Here is a 13,572-nt window from a genome sequence, read left to right on the forward strand (position 1 = left end):
CCATAAAATTTTCAGAACTTGTATGTTCATATCTAGGAACCTTGTACATATGAAATGAGTATTGTGCATCTTACATTTTGCGCTATATGCGTAAGAGGTACCACATCATCATATGCCCTACCATTTTATTCAACACTTGTCGACACTTATCAACACTTGTCAGTGCAAGCTTTAAGATTCTGTGTCACAATCATAGCTCAGAGGCAGACGCTTTCTTGACTATCCAATTAAATTTAGTAGATAAATATTTAGCGAGGTGGCCAATGAACATTTTAAACCACCTGCTGTTGATTCATGCGGATAGGGTGAGTCATTCAAGTTGCGTGGCAGGAAAAGCAAAGCTACCAATGTTAGTGAAGCAAGCTGCAATGCACATAGAGTGAGACAGAAAGCTTATTGCTGCCCTTTTTTACCTTATTTGGGTTTTTAAAAGGTTGAGTCAGCTTAGCAAGCTCTTCCACTAGCAGGCCTCTCCTCAACTCATATTTCCCCATTAATTCCATAACCTTCCTTCTTAGCTCCTCAACATGCACCTGCCAAACATGATAGCAGTTAGACATCTCTACTTTATCTGACTACTGCTCGTATTACATAACCTAATTCTGTCATGGAGCAAGATGAATCAAATTCTGTTGAGAAGAGAGCCGAGAAGAGAGTTCTAAGATGCTCTGCAACGGTAACTTTTTAGTTGCCATTTTCAAAAGCTTTGTCAATTTTAGGCCCTGTGTAATACATGTAAATCGAACGTAACATTACACTATCTCTTTGTTTATAGACAATGAGATCTCTAGAATATCAACTAAAGATCTCAATCAATAACAAATATGTCAAAGTGTGATTGATCAGAACTGATTATCAACAATCTTTTATCAAGCTGATGACATCGTTTCCAGATGTCAGCCTTTCAAAGTTTGACTGCGAGATAAGCATGCGCTTCATCATAGCTGATGTTTTCATTTTGCTTGCAAATAAGTAGTTAGTTGAAGCTCTATTTTACTCTATAGTTGTGCACCGATAGATAACTCTATAGTTGTGCACCGATAGATAACTCTATAGTTGTGCACCGATAGATAACTCTATAGTTGTGCACCGACAGAAGACTTTATAATTATCTGAAATATCTCCCTAAGGGGTGAGAGTGATTGTTCGCGGAGATGCAAGAATCAATTTTTATTTTTTCTATAAATCAAAACTAAATATCATAACGCTATCAATCCTAAAAATTGTCTGCGTATTTCACTCACTCAGAAAGGACTACATTTTGATCAGATAATAGCAGAGAAGAAACTGGAAAAAGTCAAAGATCCTAAAGTTAGTTGCTTTTTATATGTTGCCGCTGTGTGAAAGCATTAGACTCTTTTTAGAATGACCTTTCAATAACATATTCTTTTTATATATTCTGAATATGTCTGTTTTTATTATGTTTTGGGCTTTTTTGTTTTATTCTAAACAAGTGAGTGTGAGATAACCCTCATCGGTTGTAGCAGGTTAGGTGTTGAAACAAAAGGAGTAAACAGCTGCTTAGAGCGTAACTCACTGACATCTTTTATAGATTTTTATTGCTGCAGTTTTATTTTGTCAAGGAATAATATTTCAGGTTTTATCGGTATTGAATTATCGCAATTAAACAAAATGACTCGTAGGTTCATACCAACAGCTGATCTTAGATGGGATTTTAAGTGATTTATTCTGAGAGCCACCTGAAAGACTGTTTCACACGACTGAAAAGTATACATGTATCTTCGCATTGACAAGCATTACACCAAGTTAATCAACTTAGCAAGAATTCTGGTTACAGATAGGATCAATCCTTGATAATTAATCATTATTGGTTGTTATATCTTCTACATGTCTCACTGGCTAAGTTTAGAGAAAACAAGATAAGCCAGCAGGGTCTACAGATAAAGCAGCAATAGCTTCGCTGATGTTTATGCAATCAATCAGTTTATTTAGACCGCAGATTATATTTGGTAGCTTTAAAAGTTGTGTTTAGAGTTGGTTAAATTAAAAACATTTTGATATTAATGATAGCACTTTTTCAGCTATTACCTTAATGCACCACTACTTAGTACATAGTTATAAAAAGTTTTTTTACTTTTAGAAAAAGTATAAATTTAACTGTGTAAATATTATATCATATAATATTCCAATCTAATGTAACACAGTGATTATTACACAATTATTTTCTGAAAACAATTTGATTCTGCATTTCTTAGCAATTAGTATTTTAGATATACGTGTAAATGCTTGCTCTCAGAGTATGGAGTAGAGAGAATATTATGGTTTCTTTAAAGATGAGACATTAACAACTTTCTTTTTTGAAACGATATATAGGTTATTTATTTGAGCAATACTCTAAACTTTACATACTACTCTCCCAAGTTAAATTCAAGCCTAACAGAGAGAAGGAAAATATAGACTGTGTACCTTAGAATTCTCTGACAGCGCAGACTTATAAGTCTTCATAAACTCGTCAAAGTTCAGTATTTCTAGAAACTTTCCAATTGTAAGCTGAAAGTCTATGCGCTTGAGTTGACTTGAAATACTTGACTCTGATGACTTGCGATCACTTGAAATGCTAACACTGTCTTCACTCCTGACTTCTTCTCTGAGCGGGTGCTCCAACTCATCTGAGAGCCATTGCTCAGCCTAAACCAGCAAATGACATCAACAACAATTACTCAATTGCCATGGAAACCATGCGTGACACATGTCGGTTACAAAGTTCAGCGCTTTATCACAACAGCTCGAGCTGCATCATCTGTCATCCATGTCAACTTTGAATAATTTGATAGAAGCCAGAAGCGTTTATTTGAATGACAACAAAAGCTCTGTCTAACATCTCTGAAAAGTATACAGCCAGAATAGAGTTGAGTAATGTCTAGATGAGGTCTGCAGTTGAAGTTGCTGTCCCAATAAATGTACTTCAACAAGAACTAACACAAAATTATAATAGATTTTATCAGAAAGTATTGGTATTTTTCTATCATTTGCGATTTGTTTTAAAGTTTGACGGGATCTGACTGCCAGGAATTTTCAAAATTAAAATCGACAAAACTTATCATCATTAAATCACACAGAAGAAAAATGTGTGTGAAATGACATAACTAGTTGTTATCGTCTGATAGTTGATATCAACTATTGTTTTGCAGTTGCAGAGCGATGTGTGTTCATTCTGACGGTCTCTTTACAATGATAGATGTCATAATCACACTTTCTCTTAATCTTAGCAGTTTACCACAATCAAGTTTTTCCGATTTTAATCTTGAAGCATCCCGGTAGTCAGACCATTTCAAACAACAAAAACAATCGCAAATGACAACACACAAAAACGATTTTCTGATAAAATTTACTAAGGTTTTGTGCAAGTTACTAGGTAGAACATTAGATGCAATTGATTACAGTTAAATCATTCTAGGAAGACAGAAGTGAAATCTACACAGGTCATTATCTATGTTATTAAGTCCCAATTTGTCATTGTGTGTGTCCGTTTGTCCTCAAACTATGTGCTTCCATATCTTTTTGCCAGCTGTCTCCAAATTTCACACACATACACTCCATGCCTTCCCCCGGGTTGCTAAAAGGATTCGTTTCAAAACTCCATCTTGTTCCTGAGAACTATCCTCCTAAACACCCACCTGCTGCCTATCTGATTGATAATGGAAGAATTTTTGGGCATCGCCAGACATATTGCTATTTTCACAATTATAGTGACACCAATGCGGACACCAATACTGACACCAATGTTGACAGCATTGCTGACACCAATATTAACACCAATACTGACACCAATGCTGACACCAATACTGACACCAATGCTGACAACCATACTAACACCAATGCTGACACCAATGCGGACACCAATGCTGACACCAATGTTGACAGCAATGCTGACACCAATGCTGACACCAGCGTTGACACCAATGCTGACACCAATGCTGACACCAATGCTGACGCCAGTGTTGACAGCGCACTCTTCCGATGGTGCAAACACTGAATCCAGCGTGTCGATGTTTATTTAGAACGCTGTTGCATCTCTCACGCCTGATTGTCTAATTACAATTGTTCGCATAGGTTTTTAGAGTTTTTTATTTACACTCAATTTGATTGGCTATTATATAGCTGGTGTATAGCTTCATCGGACAATTTATTCTCTATGAAGCGTAGTGCAAAAACATTAGCATGCTTGAAAGCTGCCCTCTGTTTAAATCAATGTTGCTTTATCAGCTCAGCAAAGCATTTGAGCGTATCCGTAACGTTATAGATGAAAACAAAACATACGTGGCTATCACTGCGGTATTTGTACAAAAAGGCGATCGTAGTGTTTTATCAGACAATTCTTAAAATCTGGCAAAGCAATGAAATTAAGTATACATTAGGATATGTACAAAGTTACAAAATAAATCTGGATGCAGCTGAACTGTGATCTGGGGTTATGAACCGAAACTGAGGAATGATGAATTGATAAGTGCAGGTTGCATAAAACACTTCCGGAAAGAAACTTCATAGGTGATCAATCAGGTTAGAGTTCAAAATGAAACCTAACTTTAAGATCGGGAAGTGATGCGTTTGTCGTATAAGGATAGTTGCAATATTGCTTTAGTGCCATCTGATTGAAGTACCAAAACGAGTTATTACAACACCATGTTTAACAATTTTAAGATGCTACCACAGCTACGTAATTCATTACAAAACATGTTGCTTGACAAAAGCTTTCATTCGTTGGTGAGATGTCCATGAATATCTTATTAGAGTGGTCTGGGGTTTCAACGAGGCAAATATTGTAAAACAATACTATTGTAAAGCCAAAATAATTGGCTTTGTTCAGAAGATGTCGTAGTAAACTCTAGTGACAAAATCACAATTTTTGCGAGTAGGTAACTGATTTTCTAGCTATGAAAACATAAATTACTACTCGGCATCTTTGTACAATAGTAGCATTAGTAGCAGAAGGGTTTCAAACTTTCACTACATCTAGATTTTTTATTCATATATTGAGGTTACAGTTAGGATGTTTGGAAATCTCAGTCAATCAATCATAAAGACCAGTCATCCTTGTTTTTACAAGCGTGTCCATTACTCGGAACAAGTTACCATACAAACTACCAGACCCTACACAAAGAAGAACCATATTTACTCACCGCTTCTGTCTGTGTGTAGAGAGATGCTTGGCAAGATGCCAAGTCTTGCTTGGACTTGAGCAACCCTATGCAGAGGTCATGCAGTCTAATCAGTTCCTCACACTTTGGTCCAACTGTGTCGATAGTGAGGCCATCAGTCGAAGTGATTTTGCTGCTCCAGACCTGAGATATCCACTTTGACCTCCCCAATAAACTCTAAAAGCGATCAAACTTTTGAAATACATGATGAACAAGAGAATGTTTTTGTACAGGTTACCACCTGCCCAGTCTGAACGAGTACAGTTAGCTTAATGGATATGACTTAATCGCCAAACAATTTCCTACTATGAATACTGAATCATAACAGTGCCATCATCGGTTTTCCATTGCCTAAATCTATGATAATCTTGTACGTAAAGAATTCGTTGTTCACTGTTGCCCGGGATCTACAGTTCATTCGTAACTCGTTATGGTAATGCTTTGCTGTTAGCTCTTTTGCTAAGACCAAACCTGGGAGTCTGTGGCGATCTTGGTCAGTCGTTTCGTATTGGCCAGTGCTTCTTTGACGCAGGAAACAAAGTCTTTGACATTAGATAGCGCTTCAGCAAGTTTGTTCAAATTCTGCTGCAACTAAAACAAAGCAAGGAGAAGTCACACCGCAATCCTGTAATACTGTTGACTTCGACATCTGTATGAATTACAGCGTTTATTCTACATCTCGAGCTCACCCTGAATGTTGTTTACAGGGTGTAAAGATAAGTCAGAGACAGACTACCTATCTTTGTGACCTTAATTTTTGTATGACAGTTACAAGTTTTCAACTCAGTTCAGCTTACGTGATATGAACAAATTGCATATGACCTGTAACAATTATTTTGAAAATATCCTTGCTAGCTTCTTTAGCAATCTTCCACCTTAAAATACAATTAAATTTGAAACACTGTATGTCAAACTATTTATTAGATTTTATTGACTATCTGATGCTCTTTTTGGTTTAAGATTCTTGTACAGCATAATTTACAAAATGTTTCTGCTTGAAGTGAATATATTGCTAGAAAAAATAATATGTATTTTTGTATAGTACATCCTGACTTCTCAGTGGTATATTACCATAGCCATGAATTTTGTTCTTTGAAATCTAGCATTTTTCAGCACCCAATCAGCTATATTTTTCTCTGAAGATAATGTCTTTGCACTGCAGTCATTAGAGGTTTTAACAAGTTGCACTTTGGTTCAATTTCCATTGAACCCATTGTCTCGGTTTATGACTCATTTATTTTCTCATTAGTCATGAGTCCCAGATGAAATGGAAAAATCGATGACTCATGTTGAACTACTGACCAATGCGAGTCATCGATCATGTTCTGGGGAAGTTTGAGCACCCCTTTGTGCTCTGACCATTTTTTACTGAGACCAAGTTTTTGCCAATTTTAAGCTTGAAACATCCTGGCGGTGAAAGCACCTAAGACAAAAACTAAATAAAAAATGATAGATAAATTTCTATAATTTGTAATAAAATTATTTTTAATTTGACGTAATTGCCTTCAACCAGTAAACTAGCATACAGTTCATCATTATGTATTTCATGTATTACTAACACTCAATGGTTAGCTGCTGCAATTTTATGTTATTAAACACTCGTTAGACAATCAAGTATCAACTGTCTCTACTCACGATTTACATGTCATAAATTGTTTAGTTTGGTGATAAATTGTGAAGAAATCAAGTGAATGACTTTTTACAAACAATCAAAACTGTTCATTTAATACTTGAAATATTTCAAAATTGAAAATCAAGCCTGGCTGAATCTAGTTTTTGGTGTTACTTATTAGTTATCTAGTTACAAGATTTTAGTAGATTTTATCGAAAGTATCGGCATTTTACTGTCATTTACGATTGTTTGGGATGTTTGCGGTTGATGATTGCCAAAATGTTTTAAGATTAAAACTGATATAACTTGATCGTGGTTAAAACGCTCAGAAAAAAAATACATGCGAAAGTTTTACATTCACTAAAAATACATTCACTACGAAATACATTCACTATAGTTGTTATTGTTGCGATATTTGATATCGGCTATTGTGTTCAATTTGAGCAACACGAGTCTCGATTCTATCGGTCTCTTTGTAACTATGATGTAATGGTCACATGTTCACTTGATTTTAGCGTTTTAATGGCAATCAAGTTTTATCGATTTTAACCTAGAAACTGTGAAGGTGACTCAGTGTAGACGACCAACTCGGCCAGACTCAAGACAGCCTGGCTCAAGCCAGCTCAGCCAGGTCCATACATAAGGAGACCGGTTGCCTAGCGAAGAATTGTATAAAAAGTACAGGCAAGACGAGAAAGATCAGAGCCTATTTGCGCTTGATTATGAACATATATATAAGAAACCCAAACATAGAAAACATAACTAAATATAATGAAATGGATATAACAGGGTTTACTATATCTATGATTATGAACTATCGAATGTCTTATTCTATGATCATAAACGTAGCAACATGTATTAAACTCAAAGTACACTAAGTTGTTTTTACAAGACACAAATCCTTTCCAAACCTTCCTGGTGATCATATCACCACAAACATAAAAAACATTCGCAAATGATAAAAAAACACCTAAACTTTCTGATAAAATTTGCTAAAAATGTTGTGCAAGTTTATCTTTAACAAAGTGACATCATAACTGTGTCATCAGCTCAGGTGTATAATTATCTAAGCATGAAAAAATGAGTTGCCATATTTATCTGTGACTGGCATGGATGGGTAGATAATAAATCAATATGTAGGGTCATAAAGAGTTAATACACCCTAAAGTGCTTATATCTGTACAAAAAGAAATGATAGTGTGAGAACAGATTATTCAATAATCTCGATATAATCTTTATATAATTCAGCCTATATAGACTAACCTAATCTCATAAATAGTCTAGCTTCTTGCCAAGATTATAGCTTGTAGACTTCTAATCTCAGAGACAGACTACCTTTTGCAAACAAGTCTATTCGGCATCATGTTGTATTTTGGTTTATACAATAAGGTAATAAGTGTGTAATATGGACTAGTTTAATCTATTTTTAACAGAACTAAATAGTTCAAAAAATATTTTGTAACTACTAAAACATAATCCTTGGGAAGGAGAACTAAAGAGGCCAATGAAGAACTGGAACAGCTGACGACGGTTGAAGCATATTTCTATTGCACACAAATACATGGAGTTGCTTTTATGAGTGTGTACCATTAACTGCATAAGTACTCAGGCTATACACACCATGTTTCATCAGAATCAATATGAATTCTCTAAATCCGTCATGACTAGCAGACGCATTTGATGGTATAAAAAAGAGTTTATTGTCAGGACTTAATCTTCTACCTGCCAGTAACCAGAGATTTGAATGTTAGAAGTTAAGATAATTAATAATTTGCTTACTGATTTGAATTCTTCATGAAATTCTCGTAGTTTCATAAATTCCTGTAGCTTGTGTTCCTCCTTTTCCCAATAGTCTGTTATCGCTTCGTGCAAGTCCTCAAGCCTGGTTGTGAGTCTACATACAGAAACAGACAGATATTTTTGTTACAATCATTCAAGCAGTACACTATCAACTGTTAATCACATTGGAAGCATATAATAAAATAATAACAAAATAAATAAATAAAAATAAAGTAAGAAATAAAAACAAGTAAAAATGAACTTTTTTTTTAAATTAACCTATTAATCATGGCAGCCAGTTAAAAAAATTGTTTCCACGTTGGCAAGAATTGGTGAGTCCAGATATGTTTGCTTGGATACACACACTGATGAAATGCATCACCAACTCAAACTGTCAGCGGCTACTCACAGCGACCCCCCTAACAATGCGTAAAGTTGAAAAACGGGTTAACCAATAAGAATTGATGACAGTCGTGTGAAGACCATGACATCCTTGTGGGATTTTTCAGCACATTACAGAAGCATAATCAAGAGATTTAAGTTGTAGCTTGGATCATCAACGATATGTGACAGCAAGAGTAATTGTGCAACTATTTGCTTTGCTATATGCGGCTCAAAGAGAATTTGATACATGTTAACTATAAAAACAGCCAAGTACAAAAGTTGTTAAAATTGATGACATTAATTGTGCTATATAAAAAAGTATTTTAGCATATTTAATAAGCAAATAAATTATCTGAAATGCTTCATCAACAGTTTCAGTTTATACTAGTTGCTTTAGTATACATGTTACAACACGATGAATGCCTGAATAATAAAATGACTACCCAATGAGTTTGAGTAACTTAGGCTAGTAACTTAAAGGTTGACTTGCAACATAATTCGCATTACAGTTATTTGGTGTGAAAAGATTCACCATGTCTTACTCTGTTATGTTGTAAGTGCCAAATACGTGGAAATGTGATTACAAGCTCTTAAAAGCTCAAAAACGAAAAGCCGCCGTAGATTGGAATCTCTTTATTTCGATGACATAGCCATGGAATTTGGTTATCGTTTTGTCACGTGATGTTCTCACGTGAATTGAAAGGCCAATACAAAGCTCGATATAAAACGTATTGTAGCACTAGTTTATGACAAACACTTCGGGTTTTACCGAGGACCCCGTATCAAATATAGATTCTCGCTACTTTTACAGTTTTATTTCGGTTTGGTCTAATCGGCAAGTCGTAATCTGATCATGTGACCTAATACTTCGCAAATAATTTCTGCAGCACTTTTCGATTATCACAAATGACCAACAGTTTCGCCATGATTATCAGACAATGATATGTACTCCTTCGAGTTAAGACTAAAAAATTAAACGAATTTTTACGGTAAGTTATAAGATATCACTGCTAAAAGTGACAGCATTAAAATGACGACAAAACAGACGCGTAAGAACAATAGACATGGTTTTATTGAATGCGTGAAGTATATTTGTGAAATATTTTGACGAATAAGGTTGCATGAAAGTGTAAACAGAAACCATTTAACATAGCTACGTCACATTTGAGTTGTTTTGGAAAGAGAATCCAAACTACGCCGGTCCTGCGTGGCTGCGACTAACTGTTCGTTTTTGAGCTTTTAAGAGCTTGTAATCACATTCCCACATATTTGGCACCTACAACACAACAGAGTAAGACATGGTGAATCTTTTCATACCAAATAACTGTAATGTGAATTTTGTTGCAAGTCAACCTTTAAGTGAGTCTAAACCTTTGCTCTAATCAGAGCCGTGCCTGAAGCCAGCTCAATCATCGGTACATTACGCTTCTTAACGTAGTTACCAGTAACACAACAGTAGTAAGCAATAATATTTTTGTAAACGCTTCAAACATGCTTGTTTTCACCAATGTAATAAGTATGACCAAAGTTATCTATTTGTATAGCAATGTAGTGCTTGACCTAGTAAATAGAAGATCTGCCTGCAGACCTATTAAGTTGAAAGTTCAAATCCAATGTGAATAGGATTTTTTGTTCCTAGATTGTAATCGCTATAACCAGACACACGACAGACACTAAAATCACTGAAACTTATGAAAGGCCTATATAGATTAGGAATATGTTTGTCCCTATATAAATAGGTGTTTGTGAGAGGCTTTGCTGACACCGATATTGTAAAGCTATTTCTGAACTTAACTATCATGAGTTGAAAAGGAACAAAACTAAATCGAGATCCTCCTAGTCAACGATCTCTGTCAATCCCAGACGTCTAAGTTTTATCATCGCTACCAACGCCGACCAACACGCTTGTCTCAAAATGATGCATCACCGACGCATTGGCTACGCAAACAACGCAGTTTGTTAAAGGATGTAGAAAGTTCTCAAAGCATTAGCTTAGAACATATCGACCTGAAAATATTATTGCTATAATTAAACATAAACTCAGTTTAATGATTTCCTTTTAAGCAGTTAGACATTAAAATAACTCTCTTTTAACAAATGTATATCGAATGAACATGTATTTTAACAGATCAAAAGTCTGCTTGTGCACAAAAATAGATTGAAACTGACAAACAGCAATTACCCAAAATGTAGATGCTTTCAGCTGGTTTCAAAATTCATGTAATATATAGTTTTGAATATGATATAGTTTATGTATTATGTTATATCACTCTACACAGCTTACACTCTACACGTTCTGAAGGATTCCAGAATTGATCCTTATATATGACTACAGAGTGCTTGGATGCACCAAATTTCGGATGTCATGCTGTCTCGTGTATCAAAGTGAATGACCAAAGAGATCTCTAGAGATAACTACTTACTTCTGCACTTCTTGAATATGGAGCACCTGCTGAGCAGCCGGTAGATTCTCTACCTTGTCTCTGAAACACTGCAGCACAACCTCTCCTTGGCTTTTTATGTTCATTATCTCATCTGATATGTTTGTCTTGTTTTCCTATAAAGGGTTCAGCATAACATGTTCAAAAAAGGAATAACTGTATTTTGCTGATTGCATATATTTTAATGCATAATTAATTGTAAACTGCTATACCTTTGCAACAAGGATTGCATTAATCTTTAAAAAATGTCGCTCATGTTATCAGTGTGCATAGAAATGTAGTTCTTTAATTAATGCTTGCTTTCACAAGCTCAATAGGGCTTACCTAGCTCTATCATGTCCAGCCAGTTCAAGAGATTATTATTGTTAAATATATCAGCTAATGTTTGCGAGGCTGGGAAATACTTTATTTTGCAATCAGATAATCACATAAGTACATAAAGTTCGCCTAAAAACTAGTCTGAGATTCATAGTACAAGTAAAAAATTATGATGGAAAGCATGAGAAGACAACAGCTAATATTTAAGCATGGGAAGATAATGAACAATATTAGACATGAACATAACTAATACAACAATTAGGTAGAAAAAGTTTTTGGTTGAGTAAGTTTGTGTATTTATTATTTTTTCACGCTTAGTAGCTTTGCTCTTGTTTGTTTTACTTTATGACTTTGTCACAACGACGTCTTTATGAAAACATATAAATGCGACAAAACGCTTAGTGTGATTGCGTTTAGCAATAAAAGTGTTCATTTGTGATTGATCAAGAGTAGCAAGCAATCACTTGTGATTAGTCAAGTGTAAAAAGCACTAATTTGTGATGGGTTTAGTTCAAAAAGCGGTTACTTGTGATTGGTCAAGTTTAACAGGTATTTATCTGTGATTGGGCAAGTGTACCAAGCTTTTACTTGTGGTTGGTGGATTGTAACAAGTGTTTACTTAAGACTGACATAAGCTAGTAAGTATTTAGTCAACTTTAATAACCTAATGGCAAATACTTGACTTTTAGCGTAAGTTCATTGTTAGTCTTTTTAGTCGGTAAAATAAATAACATGCTAGCAGAAATATTAGTAGTTTTAAATTTCTTTATATTAGTGTTAACAACACTTTCAGTGAAATTATCAGCAGAGCAGCTGTGACTGAGTTTAATCACTTTGGACAATTAGTCAATTTGTAAAGGCTACAAAATGTTCAACTCTGAAAATAGGTCTCTTGTTATCGCATGAATTCTCAAAAACATGAATAACCAAAAAGTTGGCGAAGATGTTAAAGAAGTATTGTATAGATTAGCTGTACGTAGAGCCAAAGCAGTTTTATTTTGAGCATGAAACTTCCTGGCATCAACGCAAGAAAGCAGCTAAACTTTTGAGACAAATGAGTCTTTCTAAGAATGTATTGATAAAAGGCTTTGGGGACCAGCACTAGAGTACACATGAAGTCACGAACACCAAGTACAGGGTCTGTATCAAGGCAGCCCACTTTATGTACACAAGCTATGCTCAATAACCTTCTAATCAGCAGGCAACTGGATAGATGATTGACCTTGACACGAATCTAGACTTACACGTTAAACAGCATTGTTTGCTACCTGTAAATATATATTAGTTTATTCTAAACTTTTTTCTGAAAACATTTTTGAAAATTGAGTGTTTTGAAATCGTTCTTGTCAAACGGTAGCATTTCTTCAAATGCCTAGTCCAAAAAACTATTTATGAAATGTTTTTGTTGCTGATAAGTTTTATTTAGCATTATGCATCCAGTTATTTTTCCTCTAGGCACTTTTGACTCATAACCTTTTGTTTTCTGATGAATATGCGTGCATTCAACTCTGAGCTTACAAAAAGTTGCGGATTATTTTATCGGAAAGTATTGGTATTTTTCCATCATTTGTGATTTTTTATTTTTGAGATGATCTGACTTCCAAAAACTTTTAAGATTAAAATCAAAAAAATTTGATTGCTATTGAAACGCTCAGAAGAAAAATGTGCGTTGAAATGATGTAACTAGTTGCTATCACTGCTATATTTTATATCAGCGTTAAATTGCATCGTTGTGCGTCTCTATGCCGTAGATCTCTATGCAACTATAGATGTCATAATCACACTTTTGCTGATCGGAGTCGCTAAACCCCAAACAATTTTTGACGATTTTAATTTTGAAATATCCTGGCTGTCAGATCAAATCAAAATCAAAAACAAT

At 34.9% G+C, this 13,572-nt stretch overlaps 1 protein-coding gene across 6 annotated transcripts in view; it reads right to left on the minus strand.

Annotated features, from left to right (window-relative positions):
• Window positions 1-13,572, minus strand: part of LOC137405792 (guanine nucleotide exchange factor DBS-like) — a 47,956-nt gene that overhangs the window by 14,909 nt on the left and 19,475 nt on the right. For all 6 annotated transcript variants that reach the window (XM_068092197.1, XM_068092196.1, XM_068092194.1 and 3 more), the window contains 6 exons: window positions 11,358-11,491; window positions 8,551-8,665; window positions 5,631-5,750; window positions 5,142-5,336; window positions 2,428-2,649; window positions 414-533 (listed from right to left, as the gene is read on the minus strand). In XM_068092197.1, coding sequence (XP_067948298.1) covers window positions 414-533; window positions 2,428-2,649; window positions 5,142-5,336; window positions 5,631-5,750; window positions 8,551-8,665; window positions 11,358-11,491 — 906 coding nt within the window. The remainder of the gene's footprint in view (window positions 1-413; window positions 534-2,427; window positions 2,650-5,141; window positions 5,337-5,630; window positions 5,751-8,550; window positions 8,666-11,357; window positions 11,492-13,572) is intronic.

The sequence above is a fragment of the Watersipora subatra genome, chromosome 10 (genome assembly GCF_963576615.1).
Source record: "Watersipora subatra chromosome 10, tzWatSuba1.1, whole genome shotgun sequence".
NCBI lineage: Eukaryota > Metazoa > Bryozoa > Gymnolaemata > Cheilostomatida > Watersiporidae > Watersipora > Watersipora subatra.